At 45.6% G+C, this 26631-nt stretch overlaps 1 protein-coding gene across 1 annotated transcript; it reads right to left on the bottom strand.

The window, feature by feature from the left end:
• Window positions 1–1010: 1010 nt before the first annotated feature.
• On the bottom strand, window positions 1011–26631 carry EIF2S3 (eukaryotic translation initiation factor 2 subunit gamma). Its single transcript, XM_066599812.1, has 12 exons — window positions 26518–26631; window positions 17758–17821; window positions 15587–15714; window positions 14879–15000; window positions 9498–9592; window positions 8667–8825; window positions 8228–8362; window positions 5387–5481; window positions 4503–4647; window positions 3502–3671; window positions 3225–3397; window positions 1011–1835 (listed from the first exon to the last, which is right to left on the bottom strand). Exons 1-12 carry the CDS (start codon window positions 26584–26586, stop codon window positions 1772–1774), a joined length of 1419 nt encoding a protein of 472 aa, XP_066455909.1. The 5' UTR covers window positions 26587–26631; the 3' UTR covers window positions 1011–1771.

The following is a 26631-nucleotide window of genomic DNA, read 5'->3' as shown; positions in this document are numbered from 1 at the left end:
CAAAACAAACACCTTGAGTAAATTCAGGAGCGTCATAACTAGGGATGAGCGAGTATACTCGCTAAAGCACTACTCGTCCCTGAAGATTCGGGAGCCACTGCAGCTGACAGGTGAGTTGCGGCGGGGAGCAGGAGAGAGCGGGCGGGAGAGAGGGATCTCCCCTCCGTTCCTCCCCGCTCCGCGGCAGCCCCCGAATCTTTAGGGACGAGCAGGGAGTTACTCGTCTAAAGCACATTACTCGGACGAGTAGTGCTTTAGCGAGTATACTCGCTCATCCCTAGTCATAACATTGCCTACTTCATAGTTCAATACATAAATCTACATTTTTCCTATTATACTAATTAAAACCTGATACAGAAAAACATTTTTTCTAATAGTCTAATTTTCTGAGTCTAGTTTTTTAATTTATTCTACTTTCTGTATGTGATTATTGGGGCAGCCATCTTGCCCGAGCTGCTGTTCTGCTCACAGCAAATCAGAAGTTTGCTTTACTGCAGCCACGTGAACATAGAAAACGTGAATGTGTAGAGGACTACCTAATTTATGGGGGAATGTAGTGAGCAGGCTCTGTGATGTGAAGGGAGGGGGGAGCTGTAAACCACCGATTGGAATTAACATTTAGAGAGAATATCGCAAACACAACCTAGAGGTCACAAAAAAAGTCAACCTTTGTGGATTTTTTTGACCTGTAGATCATGGCACCTGTGACTCAAGAGGATCTTTGGTTTTTCCATCCATTGTACCCAAAAATCACCAAGTAAGCCCTACCCTTATCCATGCCTTGTGGACTCCGTACAATCACCACAAGGGTTACACAAATCCCTTCAATGGGTGGCAGACATCCCCCCCCCCCCCCACACACACACACACCCCTAGATGTCTGCAGCAGCAGATGGCCAGGATTTCCAGAGCATTAAGTGGACTAAACTGTATTTTAAAAACCATTTATGTGCTGAAACACTTTCATCGACTTGATACAAAAGCACACAGTTAAAAAATAAAATAAGCCGTTGGTCTTTTGAAGTTTATTTTGCGGACATTCATTCATTGGTGACATGGGTCTTGAGGGTTTTGACCACATCTGGTAGAATGAAGTAAATGGTACTATACTTTGTAAGAAAAGCATACAATTTGATGTGTTACACAGCAGGTGGTCTCTGAACAGCATCAAGTGCTGAGAACCTGCTCAGTTATAAATTAGAAATTTGGGGCCCTGTAAATATTTGACTTCTGGGATGTGAAGAGCTAAAGGCCCATTTAGATAATGATTATCGCTCAAAAGCCATCTTTTGAGCAATAACCGTTGTGTTTAAATGGGTGGCCATTGTGCACTATTCATTCATCGTTGACTTTCAGCAAGCTAAAAGTCAGCGATGAGCCAAATCAGCGCCGCACCCAGAATTTTCAGCGGGACACCAGCATTCTTTCAGCTGGTATCCCGCACAGAGCTCTCAGCGATAGCTCAGAACAAAGCAGCTCCTGCTGTTCTTGGCGCTATCAGCTCAGCAGGATACCAGCTGAAAGCTCTGAGAACAAAGCAGCTGTTTGCAGTGTCCCGCTCAGTCTGCATTTAACTCTTAAGTTGCTAATTAGCTACTTAAAAGTTTATGCAAAGATGATTGCTCAAAATGGTCATTTAAACTGTCGTTTGAGCAATCATCTTTCAGTGTAAATGGGCCTTAACTTATCAAAGTTAGTAGCACTTGCTGAAGTGATACAAAAGCAAGTGTGTCTTTTTAAAAACATTTTAGCAGCATTGGGGTATTTGTCTCTAGTCATCATCTACAGTTGGCTTTATCGTCACTCCTCTTCTTATCTGACCCCAGCCAATCAAGCTACAAAAGAAAGAAACAAGATTTTAATACAATGTATACATAACGAAGGGAAAATGCAAAACAAAACTGTGGTCAAACGGTAATTATGTCTAGAAGGCTTCTCCTGGCACGGACATATATGAAATGGAGAATTCCCATCAAGATTCGCACAGACTCAAAAGGCAACTTGCCAGAAAATATCACATGAAATCATAGGGGACTTGAACCATCATCTGATCGCTTGTACGGTGCTTTTGACAACAGCTTACTAATCTAGGGCACATCTGAGAGCCTTCACTAGGCCCCAGGATTCCACTGCACCCTGTGATCACGTTATTGGGGGAACAGATGAGGAATTGGAGACCCCTTTGTGACCAGCTGCTTAGATACAGCAGTCAACATTGATTGCAGCATCTAAACCGTTGCAGCCACACATGATAGCTGCTGGGTATGAAGCGAGCTCAGCTTCTGGGCCTGCCTCATATACCCCCAGAACCCATGATGGATAAATCTGTTACAGGCCTTTAGACAGTCAAAGAAATTTAAATTTTACATAGTCACTATCCAAAAAATACTTAAGTTGTACTACGTATGCACAGTAATAGTCTTTATATTTTTCCATTGACAAGTATGAGGGCTTGTATTTTTGCAGGGCGATTAGTCAATTTTATTTGTACATATGACTTTCTTGCTTGCTTTTCAATTTGTTTCTTTGGAAAGGCAGATGAACAAAACTGTTATTTTGGGCTTTTTTATAGCACTCGGCATGTGGATTGAATATAGTGATCATTTCTTTTTTTTTTTTAACAGGTGAGTCATTATAAATGTGGCAATACCAATCGTGTGGTTTTTCGACTGACATACAATCATTAGGTTGCTTACATAATATACTACACTACTTATGTAGTATACTGACAGGTCTCCCTTTGGCAAGGTCTAATTGGGTCTACAGTGTAGTGAATCCTGATGTCCAAGTCACTGGCTGCCATAGCAACCCATGCAGTGTACAGAAACACTCAGTCTGCACCACATAGATGCCGCAGTCACTAGTCACTGCAGCATTTAAGGAGTTAAACGGCTGGGATATGATGCAGCAGAGCAGGTGTTCCAACATTAAATTACTGTAAAAAGCCGTGTTAGGGTGCTGTCACATCGTGACGTTTTCTTGGCAGACTGTTTCTGTTTTATTTGTGGGGTGGTTTGCCATTGCCTTCCCCAGTCATCCTTTACCCCTTTACAAGCTGGGTACTCATTTTATCGACCTCAGAAGGATGGAAAGCTGAATCAACCTTGAGCCGACTACCTGAACCAAGCACGGATTGAACCGACAACCTTCAGGTCTAACACACACTATCAGGCCTAAAGTCTGATAAGATTAGTGTTAGCAGTTGTTCTGTGGTAGAATCTTACCGCCAATGTTTCTCCACTCTTCTGCTAAGAGCGATTTTCTCTCCTACTTCTGTGCACACTGGATTTGTAAGAACTATTTTCCCCAAATCAGCCTTTACAGCACTGACACGACCTCCAGTGGACAAAGAACCAATGTTGACCATCAAAACTTCATTCTTAGACAGTTTTTGAACCTGAAATACACAAAATACGTATTTTTCTTAGAAACTAAAGCTATAAATGTATACACTACACAAAGAAAGTTTAATTCCATTGCATACTTCTGTTCTACCCTTACCTTTGCAGCCTTCTTATCCCCCTCTGTACGCACCCCAAGGAGACGCCGGAGGAGGAAGTAAGAGATTTCCAGCTCTGTAAAGATTTCCGGCAGTGCTTCAACTGCACCCAGTACTTGCCCAACCATACGATCAGCACGACATAAAGTTGGGTCAATCTTGGTACCAACACCTGCATAAACCAGAGGAGGTAGAATGCTACACATTATAATAGGCAGTGCGACAAAAAGTTGTTGCAGTCACTAGAAATCTGTCCCAGCACTCGGTGGAGGGCCACTATTAATTGAAGCTGTACTGTATAATGTCACTTGATTTGTGTCCTGTCCATACTCTCGTTCAGGCCATGTGGGGTCTGTATCAGGGGCGTATATAGAAATCATGCAGTGCCATAAGAATTACGAATTCTCTGGTTACTAAGCACAAAAGGCAGCAAGGCGACAATAGCTACTGACTGGCCTCGATGGAGCCGGGTGAAAAAGGGACAAGAGGAGGCGCGCACACAAAGATCAGCCGGTCCAGCGGCAGTCACATGACCAAGGAAAGATGGCGCCATGCACACTACAATAGCATACCACCCTCTTTCATGAAACAGAGCGCTTGGATGATTGACGGGGGAAGGTGGAGTCATTCATTGCAGCCCCCAGCCATGCCCCTTGCTCTCTGGGCCCAGTAGCAGCCGTGTGGTCTGTCTACATTGCAGGCACACCACTGGTTTGTGTACTGACTAGGTCTCAGTCACAGGGTGTTCAAAGTAAAAGTAATACCACATGACTATATTGTCCACTCACTGCAGGCCGCAGTTACGTTATAGGTTTGGGATTTGCACAGCGCAGATGGAGGCTATCAATATTGTACCGTTCTATAAAAATGTCATTTGTTAGGGGAAGGTTCCATTTCACCTGTATTTTCCCAATTTTCGACAACCCCTTAAAATATTTATTGTTAACATAGAATTAGATGCATTAATAACTAACCCAAGACTATTCTACATCACACCACTTACCAATAAGGCCTCCAGGAGCAGCATATTGTAGATCATTGTGCTCCGCAAAGAGAGACACAATTTTAGAAAAGATAGGCTTGCACATGAGCTTTCCTTCACTGTCTTTAGAGACTATACCAGGACGAACCTCTATTTCTTGGCCAACCTAACAATTAGAAGAAAGGAGGGAAAGTGAAACACCTTTTAGGACAGAACACAGATATTAAACAGATCAGACCACATTACGCTGTCAGTGTGCCGGGGTTCAAAAATTAAAGTACTAAAATGATCAAATGGGCCATTCATCTGCTGGTGAGCTCATGGTCCTCTTATCCAGGATGTGGGTAGCAATTGGTATCCATTTGACTGGGGTTGATGGCCAATGCATGTTTTTGCATTGTGTTCAGCCCACTATATCCTCCAATAAAATATAACCTTCATCCATTCAACATGTTATGAATTTCTGCGCTGGCAAAACCCATGTATTAAATACTTAGGCAATTTGCAATGCGCTCAGGCAGTGAGCCAACAACACTGATCTAATCTCCTCATGTCAAGTAATTTGGTTTCCAAACATGACTTTGGTAGCTGTAATAGACATTTACATGGGACGATCATCGCTCACAATTGATTCAAATAAACTAATTTGAGTGATAATCATACAGTCAGCATAAAAAACATTGTTTGTTTGTCGATCAGTGTAAACTCTCCCCTTCGACACTTGACATAGAAGGTGAAGCGCGGAGCAAAAAGCCTGCGACCCAGCAGTGAAGTCTGTCAGTGTAAACGCTCTGCACGAGCGCCAACAACTTTAGCGGTGACGTCGGCGCTCGTGCAGTTGCTCACCTGACTGCCGCCCAGTGTAAAAAAGGACATAAGCATAGATTAGAAACTAATAGCCATACCTTTAATACACCTTTTAGAATGCTGCCTCCAGCTACACCTCCTTTTAGATCATCAACCTCACATCCTGGCTTGTTGACATCAAAAGATCTGATAACTGAAGAGACAAAACATCACGTTAGCGGTTTCTATAAAATCACGTCAACAAAATTCAGGGTTTCATTTTAGAATGACATCACAAAAAGTAAGACCACAAGAGTATGATGGAACATCCATGAGAACTTGGTGCGTGCTGACATATTACTGTAGAATTTAGGAATCACAAGATTCCAGACACCAACTGGATTTTTTAAAAAAACAAAAAAAAAAAAAAAACTGTCAAAAGACAAACAGAAAATCCAAAGAATGGTGCGCCGGGATTTAGGCCTCATGTCCACAGGCGGGCAGCGGAATCAGACCCTGCCAGCGCCCAATGACCCTGCTTACCTGTCAGTCTTCTTTTTTTATGCACTGCGGATGCGTGCAGAAGCACCGGCCAATGCACATGCGCAGTAGAGTTTTGCTCCCCCCTCAAACTTCTGCTTTCCTGCGGAATCCACCGCCTGTCCGCAACATCAATTGCGAACGGTCTGCAGATCGGATAGCTTCCATTGACTTCAATGGAAGTAGTCCATGCAGGAACCGCAGCAAAATTGAGTATGCTGCAATTTCTTATTCGCAAGTGGACATGTAGAAGCTTTTTACCATAGCATGCTATGGAGGCTTATTGCGGTGGAATCCAGAGCGGAACACCCGCTTCGGATTCCGCAGCGAAAATCCGCCTGTGGACACTGGGCCTTACACTGTGATCAATTCTGGTTGGAATTCTTCATGCTCAATTTTTTTTTTACTTTGGATGATAAGATCATTAGGAAAGAACTTTGATTGTACAGCCTGAAGGGAAGAAGGGAGAGGTGGGATATGACAAACCTTTAAAAGGGAGTATGTTACCTACTTTTAGCCCTATAAGCTAAGCTTACAGACTGAATGTAGGTAACCCATGGAGTCTGGGATGTAAGTTTTATACTTACCTTCCCCATTGTTCCTCTGATGTGAGCACTGAAAGCCACCGCTGAATACATTGAGCAGCACACCAAGTAATCTGCCTATTATAAAAGTAGAACAGGCAGACTAATGAGCAGAACTACTCAATGCATTCAGCAGCGGCTTCCAGCGCTGACATTGGGAAAACGAAGAGGAAGGAGAGTATAAAAAAAAACAAACAAAAAAAAACTTACATCCTCTGACTTAGCTGGCCACTTACTTTCAGCCCATGAGCTTAGCTTATAGGGCTAAAAGTAGGTGACAGATTCCCTTTAAATATGTTAAAAGGTATAACGGCTGTAGACACAAAGCTTTTTTCACCCCATTAAATCCATGTATTTAATAAATAAACAAACCAAAAAATATAAAATAAAAAAAAAAAAAATCTAACAAAATTTTATTAAAGGGGTTGTCCCGCGAAACAAAGTTGGGGTATACACTTCTGTATGGCCATATTAATGCACTTTGTAATGTACATTGTGCATTAATTATGAGCCATACAGAAGTTATTCACTTACCTGTTCCGTCGCTAGCGTCCCCGTCTCCATGGTGCCGTCTAATTTTCAGCGTCTAATCGCCCGATTAGACGCGCTTGCGCAGTCCGGTCTTCTTTCTTCTGAATGGGGCCGCTCGTGCCGGAGAGCGGCTCCTCGTAGCTCCGCCCCGTCACGTGTGCCGATTCCAGCCAATCAGGAGGCTGGAATCGGCAATGGACTGCACAGAAGACCTGCGGTCCACCGAGGGTGAAGATCCCGGCGGCCATCTTCGCAAGGTAAGTAAGAAGTCACCGGAGCGCGGGGATTCAGGTAAGCACTATCCGTTTTTTTTTAAACCCCTGCATCGGGTTTGTCTCGCGCCGAACGGGGGGGCTATTGAAAAAAAAACAACCCGTTTCGGCGCGGGACAACCCCTTTAAAAGCTTTAAAAAGTTTATTTCCGATGCTTGCGTGTATCTCATACTGCAGCATAGGGAACCCAGACTCTTGCAAAATCCATCAGCAGAGTGTTAAATGAAAAGAGGGCAGAGGGGGATGGTTTCAGCAGCTACAGTTCTTCGCCACAAGTCCCAATTATTTGAGCTACCAGCACACCCCTTCTGAGTGACAGTACATTGGGTGAAGAATTGTGAGTGAAGGGGGAGTGCGGTAGCTGCTAAAACCAGCTGTGGATACGCAGCATCAAAATCCGCACACAACCGTTTTCGGGGGTTTTATTTTGCATTTGACGTGCATTTTGACATATCTGGAAATCCCATTGATTTAAAATCGACTCAAAGTAGGAAAAAAAAAGTGACAGTTTTGGCTTTTTACCCACAACGAGTATACGCTTCCAGAAAAAACACAGTCGTCAAGACAGGGACACGGTTCCCAATAACAAGTCAATGGGACATCTATTGTAAGTGCATTTGAAACACGTACTCTGTAGTGAAATATGTGCCAAAATACGCGGTGTAAACAAACCCGCAGCTAAAGGCTGCTTTCACACTGGCCGACTCTCAGGCAGTTTTAAATCAAAGTACGTGGATCGGCACTCATTCACTGCTGTTCACACCTGGCAGATGATGGTCTATGTGGAGACAAATGATCATGTATTCCTCATAGAGTAATCATTGGCCGGCTGCACATCTCCATGCTCAAGCGGGACGATTGCAGACTTTCGTAAGCATAAAATATTCACTAGTCGGCCGCACATCGGCTGATGAAGCATTTGCTTGTTCGTTGGCTGACTGTTCTCCCTATTAAACAGCCCTATGATCGGGGGAACGTTAGTGGCCAACCTTCGGGCCATGAAATGCTCTAACGAGGATGAAGGTTACTTACCAATAAGTCGGGGCTCAGATGTGAAGTCTCTCAGAGGCACTGGGATTTTTTTTACAATATATTCACAAACTACTTCAATGTTATACTTTAACTGAGCAGAAATTGGAATGATGGGTGCACCCTCAGCAACTGTACCTGTTTAGGAGAATGTACATACAATTAACACTGCAGTCCTGTTCTGAGCCATAGAAAACACATTACTTAAAACACCAAGTAAAGTACAGTTTATTGAACAAAACAAAGTTGACTGATCAATTATCACTGGTAGACCATCAAGGGTGTTCTAGAAATCGCTTTGTAAGATCTGATACATATAGTTCTGAAGAGTCACATAAACGTTTACCCAACTAAACGCTGCCAAGACCTGAAGGTTTGTAAAAGAACGCTAAACAAAACCTTTCAGCTCTAGGCATAGACAAGTGCACTGCTGTTCACTCACCTTGTACAAATGCAAGGATCTGCTCATATTGCTCCTTGGCTTGACTTTCTTTAACCAAATCGATCTTATTTTGTAAAATAAGGATGTGCTTTAGCTTCATGATTTCAATGGCAGCCAGATGTTCAGAGGTTTGGGGCTGAGGACAGGATTCGTTACCAGCTGTAAATGTAAAATTGGACAAGATTAACCTTTTGCAATCCAATTTTGGATTCAGGTTTCCTAGGGGTCTCTCTCTTTCTGACATTATACAATGGCGCCATCTGCTGGCTAGAGCCAGTACTGCGGTATAGGACATGCTGAAGAGTCCTCCAACAACAGAGCGGCCAGTAATATACACTAAGAATATCCTGCCGGACATCTTCTGACATCGGAGCTGTACAGCCTTCAAATCAGAATGTCTTTAGACGTCAGACAGTGGATTGGAAAGGGTTAAATAATACGACAAGAACGCCAGTGCATATTATGTGTGGATGTGATAGAACAGTTGTCTAGTTTTAGTCCGCACAGTTCAGTGGCATTACAGGACTATTAGGCCATTTCCATTCCTTGTAAATATTGGTTCTGACACAATTAGCACTTTTATGGTTTGTATAACTGGGGGATCTGCTTCCCCAGAAACTGCAGCGCCTCTTGTTTATGGGCCGTGTCCAGTAGGGCACCTCAGTGCTAATCAGATTAATGGAAAACAAGCATGTCCTCGTGGGATGGTTCCTAAAGGATACTGGCTTGGAAAGTCACTTCAATGATATATATCAGCCCTCTCCATCTTCCAGTCAAAGTGCTGTACAACAGGGAGTGCTGAAGATCTTTCCATGATATATACAAACTCACCTATCAATAATAAGGCGGCGTCCATGACAGCTGCCCCGTTCAGCATTGTTGCCATCAAAATATCATGGCCTGGGCAATCCACAAAAGATACATGCCTGGAACACAGGATAGGAGAGGCTTGAGAGGCGCAGTTGTGGGAAACGTACAGATCAATACAGCTTTGACATTTGCTGAAACGATGTATTTACAAAGTTTGTGTGACCTATGACTCTGCTTGACCCAAACCCACTCCTATCTGGAGCGCCAATTCCAACTAATGCGCCATCTTGGCAGTCGGGAACACCTCTAAGGCAATGTTCAGACTGTATAATCTGTGTCTAAAGAATCCGCTGTGGATCCACCACATAACCTGCAGCAGAAATCAAACATTGAGCCCTGAGTGTATGCAGCAGATTTACCATTACTAACGCGGTGGATCAGCACACGGATTACTCCCATTTAATAGGGCTTAATCTGTCTGCAAACATCCCAACACTAATTTTGCATTAAGGAGTTTGTCGCCATCTTTTTGCAGCCCCCTCAGAGCATCATAGATCGTGCCCGCCATAATGATTGTAGTGATAGGTCTGCTGCGTAGATCTGTATGGTAGATTGGGAGAAAACGTGCATTTAATTAGTAGCAGCCAGACACAGAACTAGTCCTGAATATTCATGAGCTGCAGCTAGCCACACCCACCCCGCCCTCCAGCCAATGATTGGCAGCTCTCTCTATGCAGAGTAATTGGCAGAAGGCTGATGATCATTGGCTGGAGAGGTGGGTCGAGCTGGCTGCAGCTCATGAATATCCAGGACTACTTTAAGTAGTCCTCTTTGTATGTGCTGCTACACATAAAAGGCAAGTTTCTCGAAAACTACTCCACAGATACACACAGCAAACATATCACTAATCAGTGAGACAGGCACTACCTTATACTGCCCTCAGAGAGATGGTAACAGTCTCTATAAAAGGGGCTCTCAGGAAGAATACTAATGGTGACCTATCCTTAGGATCGCCTCGGGTCCGCCGCTTGGGACCCCGACTGATCAGCTGATTGCGTGCCCGCTGACAGTGCCGCAATTACACAGGGGGTCGGAGCAGAAGTTTCTGATGCAACTTCTGTGAAGTGGCCTCTCTTGTAACTGCAAGCGTGGCTCTCACTGAAATCAACGTGAGCCGTGCCAGCAGTTACAGGAGGGGCCACTTCAGAAGTCGGAGCAGAGACTTCCACTCCGGTCTCTGTGTAATTGCGGCGCTGTCAGTGGGCACGCAATCTGCTGATGGGTTGGCGCCCTGAGCGACGGACCCCAGCTGATCAACTAGCCTGAGGATAGGTCAGCAATAGTATTCTCCCTGGATAAACCCCTTTAACCCCTTGCGTGGCACGCCCGGAAATTTTCCGGGACGAGCTCCACTGCTCATAGCAACATAGCCCGGAAGATTTCCGGGCTATGTATCACTATGGGAGCTGCAGAGCACAATGCCACAAGCTGTGACAGTGTGCTCTGCCTGCACAGACCCACACAGAGCAGTGCAAGGGCTTTGAAAAACCAGCAGAAGATATTGCCGACATGTCAGCAACCTCCTGCTTTGTTTACAGGTTGCCATAGAGACCATCGGCTTGTCAGAAGCAAGCCCATGGTCTCTGTGGCAGGGAGAGCTTGGTGCTTGGCTGTCAGATGACAGATAGGTACCAGCTCTTACAGCAGAGATCAGAGAAAACCTCCGATCTCTGCTGTGTTAACCCTTTACATGCTGCAGTCTATGTGACTGCTGCATGTAAAGGGCTGTAACTGCAGCATGTAAAGGGCTGTCACCATCGGACCCCCGGAATGTGATCAGGGGTCCTAATGGGTTCCCTGTGGAAGTCCCCTAAAGGGACAAAAAAATAAATAAATAAATTTAAAAAAAAAGTTAAAAAATTATAAAAAAAAATAAAAACACTTGTCTCCCTTTACTTTGTAAAAAAATCAAAAATACAATCACACATGTGGTATCCGTGCGTCGTAATGACCCAGAGAAGGAAGTTAATACATTATTTAACCCCTTAATGACATGGCCCCTTTTTTTCTTTTTTCCCCATTTCTTTTTTTCCTCCCCCCCTGTTTAAAAAATCACAACTTGTCCCGCAAAAAACAAGCCCTCATATGGCCATGTCAATGGAAAAATGAAAAAGTTATGGCTCTTGAGACGCAACTGCAAAACTAGTTGAAATTCAATGATTAGACCATTTTAAAAAACCTGCCCTGGTGGGCACGACAGGGTGGTAGGAAACCCGCCACTCAAGGGGTTAATATACATCACTTTGACATCACTTTCCCCCCCACGATGCAGATTTCAAATCTGCGCTGTATAGTGCGGATTTCCTAATAAACACATGGGATGACTTGTGTCAAATTCTCTGTGTGAACACAGCCCAAGTAGTGTTCTCTCCGGAATTTTTTATTTTCTTAGTCCAATGTCCATGTGCGGATTCGATTTATTTTATCCATGCGGGAGATCAGCAGCTCTAGCCACCCGTAGGAAACAATGGGGCGTCCGCAACTGAATTAAACCCTGCAGATTTGATTTTTAGGTGCTTTGCGGATGCTCCGCACAGATCTAAAATTGTAGCCCGCTCCATTTTATCGCGGATCCCGCGCAGATGTGGCTCCATTCATCTCTATGGGAGATGAAAACACAATCCGCGATCACCCGCAAGCCATTAAAAAAATCATTTTTAAGATGATCCGCAGTGCATCCGCTATGGATATCCGCATTGAAAATTAGCGCGCTTCGTGAACATTGGGGCTAAGGCTGCGGTCACACGGGGCGGAAATCCCACGGAATGACCGTAGCGGGACTGCACGGAAATATCACGAGATTTCCGCAGGAGGAATGCAGCTTTAAGACTCGCGTCGTTTGGCGTGGGTTTTGAAGAGGCTTCGCCGCCTGCATTTTGATGTAGTCCTGTCCCTGCAGCGCGTGGACGAGATTTTTGGAAAGCTCGTCCACTTTCCCGCTTTATCCAGAAATAAAAATTGCTGGCAGAATTTCTGTGCAGAAAGTCTGCCTCGTGTGAACCCAGTCTAAGGACTTATTTACAGGAGCATATAACGGTCGGGTTTTTACAACCGGCCCATATACGCTTCCATCTAAGCAGTTCCCCCCTTCCCTCCCCCTCACTAGCTCTTTGCCTCTCTGCTCCAGTCTGGCGTTTGCAATGAGAGGGGGCGGAGCTAAGCTCAGCTCTGTCCCGCCCACTCCTATTGCTGGCAATGGACAAGGGTCGGGTAGGGATCTAGAGCTTAGCTCTGCCCCGCCCACTACCATTGCAAACCGCTCAGAGGGGAAGAGAGGCAGAGTGTCATTGAGGGAGAGGGAAGGGGGGCACTGCTCAGATGGAAGCGTATATCAGCCGGCCGATATACGCTCGTGGAAATAAGCCCTAAAGAAAAGGAATTATCTGAGCATTGACCGCTTGGGATGGGCCCAGCTCTTGTTAAGTATTGTGCATTCCTCAAGCAATTAGTATTATGTGAAACAAAGAACGATCAGTGTTTAAACAGCACAATAAGCGCCTGAACCATCAGTTTCAACAATTTTGCGAATGATAATCGTTCCATATAAAGGGGGCAGTATCAGGAAGGACTTAATTTGTAAATCCTGAAGGAAAGAAATGAAGGGGGGGGGGGGGGCATGATCAAAACCATATATATATATTAAAGGTATAAATAGGATTCAGGAAGGAAGTGTTTTTATTAGAAAGCCAAAACACAAGAACAGGGGGGGCAAAACTTGAGATCAGTTGTGGGGGATAAAGGGGAAGAAAAAAAAAAATCAGATGCAACATCAGGAATTATTTTTGTTTAACCCCTTAGTGACGGAGCTTTTTTGCTTTTTTTCCATTTTTGTTTTTTCCTACTCCCTTTTAAAAAATCGTAGCTCCTTAATTTATCCATCGACGTCACTGTTTGAGGGCTTGTTTTTTGCGGGACGAGTTGTATTTTTTAATGGCACTATTTATTGTACCATATAATTTACTGAAAAACTTTTTAAAAATTCTTAGCAGAGAGAAATTGAAAAAAACCGACATTCCACCATCTTTCGGTGCGTCCTGTTTCTACGGCGCACAAACTGCAACAAAAACGACCTGATATTTTTATTCTATGGGTCAGTACGATTACTACGATACCAAACTTGTATAGCTTTTTTTTGCTGTAGTACTTTTTTTTTTTAAGATATTAAATTTCTTTTCAATTATTTTCTGCGGTCATTTTGTGCGCGCAATAACTTTTATTTTTCCGTCGACGTAGTTGAGCGAGGGCTCATTTTTTGCAGGATGTCCTGAAGTTTCCGATAGTATCAATTTGGAATACATACGACTTTTTGATCGCTTTTTATTGCGTTTTTTCTGGGAGACAGGGTAACTGAAAAAAGTGTATTTCTGGCGTTCTTTATTTTTTTTCAGACGACGTTCACTGTGCGGGAAAAATAATGCACTACTTTGATAGATCGGACTTTTACGGACGCAGCGATATCAAATACATATTTTTATTTTCTGATTTTGATTTTTTTATAATGGATATGGCAAAAGGGGGGTGATTTTTTTTTTTAACAATTAAAAAAACTATTGATTCTTTTTTTTACATTACTTTGAAGTTTTAACATGCGATGCTTTGATCGCTCCTGCAGTATGACGTAATGCTATAGCATTACGTCATACTGCTTTTTTACAGGCAGTCTTTCAAGCCACCCTGTGTGGATGGCTTGATAGGCAGTCTGCTAAGGCAGCCCTGGGGCCATTCATTAGGCCCCCGGCTGCCATGACACCTGCACGGCTCCCCCGATCTCACCGCGGGGGGGGGGGGGGGGGGGGGGCGTGCGGGACCCCCGAACAGCGTTTGGGGGGTTTAAATGCCGCTGTAATAAACAGCTGATGCCCGCGCTGTATGGAGGGAGATAGCGCCGTTACCTCCCTCCATACACGTCCTGCAACAGCAGGGCGTAGTTTTACGATAGGGCTGTCACTAAGGGGTTAAAACACTGAATGAGTAGTAGATGCTTAGAACAATCTACCAACAGTCGTAGTTGGAAAATCAACAAATGAATTCAAGCTGCCTGGGATGAGATCTATACGAAGACAAAAAAAGAGGGAACATAAGGGCAGACGAGATGGACTGGGTGGTCTTTTTCTGACATCCATTTTCCATGTACCTAAGAAACACTAGTTAGGCATTTGCAAGGTTTATTGAAGTCTAACCATAGCCCAACTACTGGGAACAAAGGTAAACCGTTCCTCCAGCTTCATTTCAAATAGCTGTAAGATGAGCTCTCATTTCCAAAACTTTCCAGAAGTGAACTTAGCAAAGCGGAATACTGTCTCATCATAGAAATTCATATTTATAGTTCGGCGCCTACTTACCTGACCAATTTAAAGTTACCCTTGGTGTTGGGTATGTCTGTAGGAAATTCGTCAGGGGTGCTGCTACCACAGGAACGGTAGCATTCAGGGCGAGAGCAGCTAGGGTCCTCAAGTTTGTAGATCTGCAATGCAAGTAGTTACATTCATTGCTCTGACAAGCTTTGCTACAATTAACATTTTTCCCCACTGGTATCATTAAGTACATAGGATGTGAACCTTAAACCAGTGCAAAGAAGCAGCTACAGAAAAAGACAGCAACTACAGACTATAGCAATATTACATAGAGGTACAACCAAGAAGGCTCAAAAACAGCAAAAGGTGCAGATGAGCCCCTCAGCTTCCAAGTGTCGTAGGCCACTTAGTCACATAGGGTTATAAGGAATCCAAAATGGCAGAATTTTAGTGAGACCTTTTCTCCTAACATGTATGTGTTGCTTGTACATGTGACTACATCAAGCCAAATTTTCAATGTCATTAATGATGCACGATTTCCTTTATTGTAGCAGCCTGTAATCTGGCATTGGCTTCTGACACAGAACTGGATGATAATCTAGAAGGCTACTGGACCAATTAGGAGTCTCCTCTGATTAGTGACAGATTTTAGATCGTTTCAGGCTATCCTTCAGGGACTCTACTATATAGAAAGACATAGGATACCCAACTATGTGCAATAACAAAACCCAACTACTAATCTATACATACACCAACCTTAGCATTGGCATAGCCCAGCTTGATGGTAATATTCCTCTCAAGTTCATTCTTAAATCGGACAGTATGCACACCAGAAATGGCTTTTACTACGGTTGATTTACCATGCGCTACATGACCGATTGTACCTAGAACAGAAGTAGTAACATTTAGGAGGAGGTCAAAAAACACAAAAATGTTCTTTACGTAACCAAAAATATACAGAAAGCAGGCAGCACAATCCCAACACAGACGGCAGGGCAGACCCTGTATAGCCACACAGTGTAAGGCGAACCACAGTAAATAGGGTCCTAATACATGGGCAGATAGATGGCCGATTGACAATAGAGCTAGCTGATCAGCACTCAAGAGCCTTTTACATGGATGCAAAGTGTAGAGGAACGAACAATCGTCACTACGATCATTCCATCCCAGTGAGGTGAGTAAATTGTTAGAAGTACATCCCCTGTTCACACAGGAAGACATCTGTCCTGCATAAAAGAAATCTCAGTTCCAGGTAGTCCAACAGGCTTAAGCTTCTGTGGTTTGCCATTTATTTAGGTGTCCTTTGGTTGTTTGTCTGTATTCCATTTGTGATCCCCCCCATCACTGAATTTGCATGTGGGTGTTACCCTGTCCGTCCAATGACATCCGGTCTAGGTGTTGCTGATTATTGTCTCAGCTCTGCTCCTAAAGTTAATAGTATTCCTGTTTATTTATGCATTATTAAAAGTGGTGCTTTAGTTATTGGTTTGTGTTTTCTTCCCGTTGGGTGTAAGGCATGAACAGAATCCATGTGTGCCCGCGGACATGGAGAGGAAAAGACAGTTTCTTCAGCATGGCGAATGATTCTGGGAGTGTTGGGCACCGCGCCTGATACATGCGCAGTGCTTTTTCTTTTTTAAATCTCCTACTTTCCCTTTGCTTTCCATCTGCACAGTGACAGCTGCGGGTGTGCCGTGGCGGGGATGGCTTCCATTGACTTCAATGGATGCAGTCCCTGTGGGATCCGCAGGAAAATGGAGTGTGCTTTGATTTCTTCCTGTGTGTGCAATCCGCACGCCGAGGAGAAAAAGAACAAACAAAAAAACCCCCAAATCTGCATGCTTTTACTTGTCGTGCGGATGCTAATGCATCCCAATGGGCGGCAAGAGGTGCAGATCTCCCGCACAGGAGACATGCGCAGATTTTATAATTAAATCGGCCCTGGACAATGGCTCATTGAGTCAGTGGCTGAGGCACGGGACGATAACCTCACTTTTAGGCAGGGCTCTTCCTTCCTAGAAGTCAGGGTGAGGTTATCCCTTTTTATTCTGATTCTATTGTTTCTTCACTTTCTTCGGTCTGTCCCATGCGAATACATCCCTACGTTCGTCCTGGACCTGGTGCACGTGACAAATTATGAAAGCACAAATAAAGGGCCCATAAAATGCAAGTTGTAAAGGAAGTAAAGAAAGAAATATTATAGAGAATTTGTCAGCTCCCATGAGCCCCAAGTGTTACACATTATGTGGTCATGGGAGCTGGAACACGGAATCAGTGGATGCAACTCTTATACCCTCATCTGCATTCCTCCGCTGTCGTCTTGCACAGTACGTGGCTACATGCATCCCGTGGACTACACAGGAGCGCACATAACATAACTAGCATCCCATGGGTCAGTGCTTCAGCTCCTGAGTCCATTACTTTAGTTTATGAGACTCATAGGAGCTGACAGATTTAAAGATTATCTAGGCTCAGGGTATCAATATCAGATCAGTGGCAATCTACCACCAAGGACCCCCGGCGATCAGCCGATTAAAGGGGCTGTGGTGCTGGAGTGGGCGCTGCAGCCTCTTCAGTGTTTACATCCAAGTAGGATCCTTTGAGTACTCTGAACGTTGTATTATTTATGGCAGCCGTTCTGAGTACTGCAGGCGTGATCTGTTCACTTCAACTGGACAAGCCTGCAGTACTCAGAACGGCCACTATAAAATGTTACGACGTTCTGAGTACTCAAAGGATCCTACTTGGATGTAAACATTAAAGAACCTGCATGAATACCGCAGTTTCTTCAAATCAGCCGATGGGCAGGGGTCCTGGATGACAGACCCAACCGATCAAATATGGCCTATCCTGAGGAAGCCTGGATAAAACCAAAAAAGAACAAAGCCAAGGCTAATATCTACACACAGGTTTTATAGGAAACTTACCTATGTTAATTGTGGCTTGTCTGCTGATGATTTCTTGTGAGAGAGGAGTCAATTTGGAGACATCCTGTGAAGGGGAACCACAAACATGTTATATTAAGGGGAATGTACATTTTATATACACTCATCATCCTCATCCTCACGCTCGCCAATGCGACCTTGGAGCCTTTGGCACTATCCCTTTAATATGCAGAGAGCCTAGCAAAAGGTTAGGATGGGCTGTGAGCCCGGCTGGTGCCCCTGTGTACCTCCATTAACTGTACTGCGGATGACCGTGGAGGCTCGCAGGCGGTCATGCACAGTACAGGTTGGTTTTTTTTGCTTGCTTATTTGTATTTCCCGCCCCTTCGCTTAACAATGACGTGGGTACCCGCAGCCCATGCACAATGTTAATCGAGTATGGGCTGCAGGTCGCATGCCTCTCCTGACATCAATGGAGGCAGTCTACGCGGATTCCATGGTAAGATAGAGCATGATGTAATTTTTCTTCCCTACTCAGAATACCCTTGTTATGTGCGAGTGTGAAGAAAAATTCAAAAATGCATGCCTTCCAATGCCTATGTTTTACCGCAGATTGTCTGCGCGGACGACACAATTTAAATCCGATCGTGTAAAACCGGCCTCTCTATTGCATTTATAACAGTCACAAACACCTGGAGACGTAACCGACACCAACCGGGTTCTTAAAGGTCGTCTTATCAGGTTCTTTTGCAAATTTATTGCAGCGGAGAGTAGAATTACATTACGGCCATTCACGTGATTGGCAGTCTGTGTAGCAGGGACCTGGTGTTCATATGCCTCCAACAGGGTGTGTGGACCAGGACTGTTTCCTCATGCTTTTTTGCGGGTATTTCGTGACCTCAGCAGCAGGGATGGGGTGTAAAAAGTGGCGCTCTGTGAGTCTCCTTAAGCTTGCGGAGATGCGGCGGTCTCACAGAGAAGGCGCTCAACAAGCTGCTCCTGGAACTGCAGGAAGGCGAGCGTTCCCGGGGCTTCTTGTAAATTACGGATTACAGGTAGCGGTCTGAATAATGCCGGGCTCACACGGCCGTATGCAGAATCCGCTTGCGGAGGCCTGCAGCGGATCCCAGCTGTGAGCCCGGCTGTGACCCTGCGTACGGCCGCGTAATGTACTGCGCATAACAGCCTACTCACACAGGCGGTCATTCGCAGTACACTTTTTTTGTTTGTATTTTCCGCACCGTCGCTTAGCGATGACCCGGGTACCCGCAGCCTGTACACAATGTAGTTACGTACGGGATGCGGGTATATCCGCGACCATGGAGCACAATGGGCTCTATGCTGCGGATATCCGCGGTAAAATAGAACCTGCTGCGTTCTCTTTTCTGTGAATGGATTACGCAATTCTGACACGCCAATCTGAGCGGAATTGTGTAATCCAATGCGATTGATCTGCGTATTACCGCAAATCAGACGCATGTGGAATCCGTCATTCCTATCCGGTCATGCAAGACCAGCCCAAGGTAGATTGCTACCTTTTTATCATGTGATGGGGGACCACTCAATGAGGCCACCCGTCACTGCTCCAGGCTCTCGGCGACCGTTGGTCGCTGGGAGCAAGATTTTAAGTTTTCCGGGCTCCCCGACTCCTGCGCATGTGTCCGGCGTTTTGCCGGTGGTCGCATGTGTAGAATCCGGGAAGCTTCAGGCAGGAGGATCACGTCGGGTTCAAATACAGAGGCCTCCCGTAAAAAGTTTCATCTCCTTTCACCAATCGAATCGATGAGGGGAGATGAAACGTCGTTTTTTTGTTTTTTTTTTAACTTTTACATGATCACCATTATCCATTGGATAACGGTGAACACGTGACCAGGAACCGCTCACCGCGGCCCGCTGTGAAATCTCCAGGCTCTCTGCTTAGTTTTGTAGCCAGGAGCAGAGAGATTTTAAATTACCCTGGCAATCCACGGCTTTTACGCATGCGCCCGCCATTTCGGCGACGGGCGCGTGCGCAGAAGCTGGGGTAAGGTCCGCGGATAAATCCGGGGGCCTTTGGTACGTCATTTCATCCTCCCTCACGGATACGATCCGTGAGGGGAGATGAAACATAAGCTTCAAAAACCTTTTTTTTTTCCCCAAACTTTTTTCTACACTTTTTACTTTAAGGATCACTGTTATCCATTTGATAACAGTAATCACGTCCCTGACGACATCTCTCTGCTCCTGGCTACACATGGTAGCCAGGAGCAGAGGGATTTCAAATTTCCCGAGGCGCGAGCCCCTCTGTGCACTGCACGATGACTGACGTCGGGCACGCATGCGCAGAATGGGACTTTGGGTCCCGGAAGACCAGGACATCACAGAGGAGCCGGGGCGAGTATTTTCACCTCCCCCATGGATCCGATCCAGGAGGGGAGGTGAAACCTAAACTTTTTGACTTTTTTAAAACTTTGTGATTGCCGCTATCCATTGGATCACGGTCCCCAGCAACATCTCCTGCAGCCCAGGATGACAGCTCCATGCGGGCACCGACAGCATGGAGCTGTTATGTCCTCAGCCCACGTGGCTTTAATCTTAAGCGGATGCATGTTTTTACGTCCTCTAGGATTAAAGCCCACTTAGCTAGGGCGTAAAAGGGCCGTCACTAAGGGGTTGCAGCATTGTTTCACACTCACAGCAGGGGTTTTTTTTCTTGGAAAAAAGCCATATGCTGCTTTCTAATGTTTTTTTGAGCTAATGCCATAAGTGGATTCCAAAGCAATGGAAAATAAAGCAAGAACTTCTACTTCTCCTTTCTGCTGGATTCCCTTCTGGATTTGGCTTAAAAAAACCCTGTATGAAACCATCCTAATGGAGTTTCTCTTTGGTACTTGTGTAGTAGGACTCCAGATTAAAGGGGTTGTCCCGCGCCGAAACGGTTTTTTTTGTTTTTTTTTTCAATTGGTCCCCCGTTCGGCGCGAGACAAACCCGATGCATGTGTTGAAAAAAAAAAAAACGGATAGTACTTACCCGAATCCCCGCGCTCCGGTGACTTCTTACTTACCTTGCGAAGATGGCCGCCGGGATCTTCACCCTCGGTGGACCGCAGGTCTTCTGTGCGGTCCATTGCCGATTCCAGCCTCCTGATTGGCTGGAATCGGCACACGTGACGGGGTGGAGCTACGAGGAGCAGCTCTCCTGCACGAGCGGCCCCATTCAACACGGAGAAGACCGGACTGCGCAAGCGCGTCTAATCGGGAGATTAGACGCTGAAAATTAGACGGCACCATGGAGACGGGGACGCTAGCAACGGAACAGGTAAGTGAATAACTTCTGTATGGCTCATAATTAATGCACAATGTACATTACAAAGTGCATTAATATGGCCATACAGAAGTGCTGAACCCCAACTTTGTTTCGCGGGACAACCCCTTTAAGAAAGTGGAAATGACCAAACAGCACCCAAGAATAGAGACTATTCCAAGTTCTACACTGAAATGAACCAACGCTTCATACCATTTTTCAGTGTCACGTTGCTCCTGGATCACACATTTGGTCGGATGAATGGGCGGCTTATGCCAATATTCTAATTGGCATGGCTTTCAGTACTCCCATGCTAACAAACTATCACCAAAACGGATGGCATCAATATCCACAGGACTGAAACCAACGAGGGTCTCGCCAAGATTGATATTTCATGAAAGTTAAATGTCCTAGTAGCAAGTTTGCTATGAATATTAGTGGAAACAGGAGTAACAAGAGGCTCCGCTCAACGACACTGTTGGTGAAATTGCTCATCAGATCCCTTTATTGCACATTTCGTTTTGTTCTTGTGAAGTAGTGGCACATTCATACAGTAGGGGCACAACTTCTGGATGTGGGAACATGCTACATTAGCACAAGTCAGGAGGAGTGTTGTCTCTCCTTGAGGAGAGCACCTAGGTGAGGTGTGAGGAGACTTATAAGGCCGTGCATGCTCCTCTGGGTAATATGCAAATAAGGAAGATAGAACAATACCTCTGCTGCCATCCAATAGGTGGTGCTGCAAAGCTATTGTTCTATCTTCCTTATTGGTACATTACTGTAAGACACACTGGCTGGATGTGGAGACAAGCTACACTAATACCCTACTTTATGGCTGGATTTACATACTGCGGTTTAAAAGGGATTTTCTGAGTTACTTATTTTATATAGTTTTGGACCCCCCTATGCCAAATCTATATTCTCACCATGGCGTTGGACCACCACTTCATCACCTAGGGATCTGGCAGGTGACGTCACCCGGGCAAAAGGCCCGTTGACGTCCTGTAAAACTATCACATGGGCTTCTAAATTACAAGCCTTGATGCAGGTTTACGGGAAGTCACTGATGATGTCCTTGTCCGTCTCCCATTGGCTGTAGCAGTCACATTGGTAAACAACCCACACGACAATTGCAGCCAGGAGTAAACAGAACATTGGCGCACAGCGAGCATCAATGGAGCAGCACTCAGCGGGAGGTTTGTACTTTTAATCCTACATGCCCCCCACACACCTACTGCCACCAATATCTGGGGTACTCAGAGAACCCCTCTTAATGCACTCATGAAATGCAGAGAAACAGTGTTCTAAAAACAATGGGGCTTATTTACTTAGACCGCTGTTTCGTATGGCAGTCTAAGTAAACTTTGCGCAGCACTATATATTAATACATTTTGTTGCATCTGGGAGCACCTACCTGCGCCGGACGGACGTCTACATCAGCTACAAGCTGACCGTTTCTGGCATAAACAATAGCACGTCTGATGCAGCTGAATGATAGACCCCGACTACTTTTTTAAAAAGTGGTAGTACCCAGCATAAACCATCAAAAAGTTGCAATTTTGGCACGGGTGCCAAAATTGATTATTTTTCATGCCAAGAAAAATCATACACATGCCCCCGTGTGTTTTACGTATTTCCCCTGTAAAAACAGCATTACAACTCGTTGTAAATTATATTTTCCTTGTATTTACCACATAAAAAAAACCACAATAAAGTCGCAAAGAAAAAGCAACTAAAATAAAGCAGAGCAAAAAACGTCAGTGTGAAAACAGCCTAAATGACGCCACATTGAACAGTCTGCTCACTTGATGGATTTGAATGGCTATATGTTGGGTATAAGTGAAGCGCCTTAAAGGGCTTGTACCAGAATTACAAGTCATCTCCCTGCTGATCACAGGTGTCTCAGTGCCGAAAACCCCACCAATCCTAATGGGGGTCCAATGTCCCCCTCTTGTCACTGCAGGTGGGAGAGCCACCTGACATAACAGTGAATGGAGCGCCATCCATCGATAGTGTGGCCTGTATACTGTGAGTGGAGGCGGGCAGCTGGAAGAGATCTCTGGCCTCCATGCGCTGAGCGATCACCATCGTCCTATCTAACAGGACCCCTACTTGCTGCCTTGTGGCCAGTTCTAGACTTCCCAACCTCTTTGGATGAGGTCATGGAGCCGCTCACTGTGTGACCAAGGCTTTATCACTGCCGTTCCCCAACAAGACTTCTACACGAGTCTCTAATTCATTCTGGACATACGAGCGCCATTTTCCAGAGTGCTGACGTTGGACGATTGGTCAGTTTCAGTGAGCATAAAAACCACTTACCGATTAGCGGTACATCTCACAGTGTAAACAGAGCGACGCTCCGACGGCATAAGGGACGATCAATCATAGAAGTGATCCCCATGTGCAGATTCTCAGCCCATGTAATAGAAAACATACATGTTGGTCCGCTCTCGCTCCACCAGGTGGAAAACCTGACCCGTCCAAAAGCACCCTTACAGTTCTGTTATACCCACAGATAACCCCTACTGATGCCAGGCCGTACTCACACAGGCGAGGGAGACTTAGGGCTGAAAAAATTAGGACTTCTATCGCACTCAAAAACCTGCAATTTTTCTTAGGCTGGGTTCCCATGGGGTGGATTCTTGGCGGAAATCTCGCGGTTTTGCCACAGCGAAAAACCGTGAGATTTCCGCCGAGAAAGCACAACTTCAAAACCCACGGCACTTAGCCACGTGTTTTGGTGCATCTTGGTTGCATGCTTTTCCATTGCAGCCGGACCCTCCATAGAAGAGAACATGGCTGCAACAGAAAAAGAAAAAAAATAGACATACTGCGGCCAGGGAATCCGCGCCGCAACACCGGCTTTGCCGCGACGGATCAAATCTTGTCCACATGGCTGGCTGATCCTAGGATTAGCCTCCGCGAAATTCCGCACGGAATTTCAGCGGCAAATCCGCCCTGTGCGATCCCAGCCTGAAGCTTCTGCGATGCGTTTTTTGCATTAAATATATGCGATTCTCATCACTGTACATTTCTTACATATGTGGACAAAAAAACACAAAACAAAACAGGTGAAATAGAAACACACGACACTCACATGAAAATCGTATTGACATGTATACGCGATGTGGGTTTGTTTTTAGCTCCCATACAGAAAAGTATCTGGTTCTCAAAGCCAAATCACCTAAAGCTGCTTTCACACAGCTGTGAAAATCGCGCAAAATTTGTGTGTTGTATATGGGGTCAAATACATGAGCGATGTGCAAAAACACTGTAAACACTTGTGGGTCCAACATTCCTGTAGTACCGGGTCAAAAAATGCTTTGCATCCATGAGAAAAAATTTTTTTTAAATCGCGTGTTCCTGAGCGTGATATCAGCCTGAGTTTATGGCCCAATATTGCGCCATTGGAAACACCAGGTTCTTAAAATGTACAAGTTCTGAGCCTCACAATCGCACACAACGTGCGCCGCATCGCTTGTGTAAATGCAGCCCATTCACTGCAAATATTGATAAACCGGTGGAACCACCAACAAAAAGTAGAATTCTTGAAATTCATCCCCTGGATGTCATACCATCAGGAGGTTATTCGGCCAGCCGCCATGCTGCTCAAGTTCCCCGATGACTGTAGGAACCACTGTTCTGGAGGGAGCGAATATGTGAGTAGGGAGCACTGAGCACAGTGTAATGGCCCTTTCACACGGGACGACAGTCAGGTAAAGGACCGCCGATGTCACCGCTAAGGTCGCCCGCACTCGTGCAGAGCGTTTACACTGACAGTTATAGCCACTTGTCAGGACAAATCGCCCCTCGGTTTGGACGGAACAAACATTAAGGCTGTGTTCGCACAGAGCGGATTTGGCGCGGTTTTGCTGCGGCAGATCCGCCCGTGGCCGCTAATCTCGGGATTAGCCAGCCATGTGGACGAGATTTCTCAGAAACCTCGTCCACACGGTACGGCTAATCCGCTGCGGTAAAGAAGCAGCATGTCTATTTACCTTTCCTTTTTTGTTTATTTTCGTCGCGGCCGCGCTCTCCTCTATGGGAGCGCCGGCCGCAGCGAAAGAGCGAGCGGCCAGGCCGCTTCAAAGCCGCCGCGGCTTAAACCGCGGCGGTTCTCCCGGCAGAAATCTTGCGGTTTTTGCTGCGGCCAAACCGCGAGATTTCCAACGGGAATCCGCCCCGTGTGAACCCAGCCTAAATAAGAGGAAAAATAAATCACTAGATCATTCAAATTTGGACAATAATCGTTCAGAGTAAACAGCCGACGATCAAACGATAATTTGTTCGCTTATTGTTAGCTTCATGCTAGTATTAAAACCATCGTTAGCGCGTTCGCTAAATACCGATCGTAAATTGTTCTCATTCACTGGTACAGTGAATAAACGACTGAACGCTTTAGCGCCTTTATATGCGGGCTGCACGAGCGACCCCAGACATTGTTTGTGTGAATGATAAGGGTCCTTCTAGACAGCCCGATTCTTGTGTGAACGATAAGGGTCCTTATAGACAGCCCGATTCGTGTTTGAACGAGCGAGGTCATTATTAGCGCGCAGGCGGACAGTTTATAGAGCAGATACATCGTTGGCTCGTTCAAACAATCGCTCACATTCACTGTTATACGAATGACTAAGCAAGCGCTGGTTAAACCGAATGATAAGTGAATGAGCCAACAATGGTTGGTGTGCCTGCGTAACATGAACGAGCGAAAACCCAACAATTATCTGTCGGATCGCGTTTACACTGAATTATTGTTCAAACGAGTAAAAGTGAGCGATAATCGCTCCATCTAAAGGAGCCTTAGATCAGTGTACAAGCCCCTCAGGCTACGTTCACAGGGGCGACCATGGTATCAGACGGCCCATTATCGCACTTGTCAACGTGCGTTACCTACGGATGGGAGGGTTTTCATGGAAAAACGCCTCGTACCACTTCACCAAAACTCCGATCCTCCAGCGCTTATCTCCCGCATGTCAGAGGATCGGCCCGTGTCAGGGGATCGGCCCGTGTCAGGGGATCGGCCCGTGTCAGGGGATCGGCCAGTGTCAGGGGATCGGCCAGTGTCAGGGGATCGGCCAGGGTTTACCATTGATTGAAATGGGAAACATCACATGGCACACAACTTGATAGGAGGATAGATAGAAGAGCTGGGTGGAGAGGAGAGAGATCTTTCTTTCGTGTAGACGATATGCGGGAAAAACGAACGCATCAACGATCTTCCGCAACTACTATCCGCGATGGATCGCAGATCTTCCGCTGCAGAATACAACCCATTCGTGTGCACCCAGCCTTATCCGTCCGGTCCATAAGAGGGCAGTAGTGAGAAGTGTATTTCTAGGGAGCAGCTGTGTGCTCAGCCACAGACCAAGCCACCTCCTCACGGCTGGGCCTGCGGGGCAGCACACGAGGTAGGAGATAAGCCCTGCAGTCATGTGTTCTCCGTCATGAGGGCCTCACACTCCAGCATTAGCTCTCTGCTCCGTTCAGGTGATAACAGACCACAAAGGTGGGAAACTCACCAGAGTCGCTAGATCCTGCTTGGATAAATGAGGCTGCCCCAGAGTCACTCCCGGCTCGTCGCCCGCCATCTTGCTGAAGAGGAAGTTACAGGCAAACTACAAGCAATCCCAGAA

Source organism: Eleutherodactylus coqui, chromosome 4 (assembly GCF_035609145.1).
Source record: "Eleutherodactylus coqui strain aEleCoq1 chromosome 4, aEleCoq1.hap1, whole genome shotgun sequence".
NCBI lineage: Eukaryota > Metazoa > Chordata > Amphibia > Anura > Eleutherodactylidae > Eleutherodactylus > Eleutherodactylus coqui.
Note: the sequence above shows the minus strand (reverse complement) of the source record. Positions and strands in the feature narration are given on the sequence as shown.

Excerpts from the sequence above, each read along its gene's own strand:
- EIF2S3 (XM_066599812.1), bottom strand. The coding sequence starts at position 26,586 with ATGGCGGGCGACGAGCCGGGAGTGACTCTGGGGCAGCCTCATTTATCC. Across the intron at positions 15,715-17,757 it reads ACAAGCCACAATTAACATAG|GTACAATCGGTCATGTAGCG; the intron begins GTAAGTTTCCTA and ends CTTCTGTTCTAG. Across the intron at positions 8,826-9,497 it reads CGCCGCCTTATTATTGATAG|CTGGTAACGAATCCTGTCCT; the intron begins GTGAGTTTGTAT and ends TTACATTTACAG.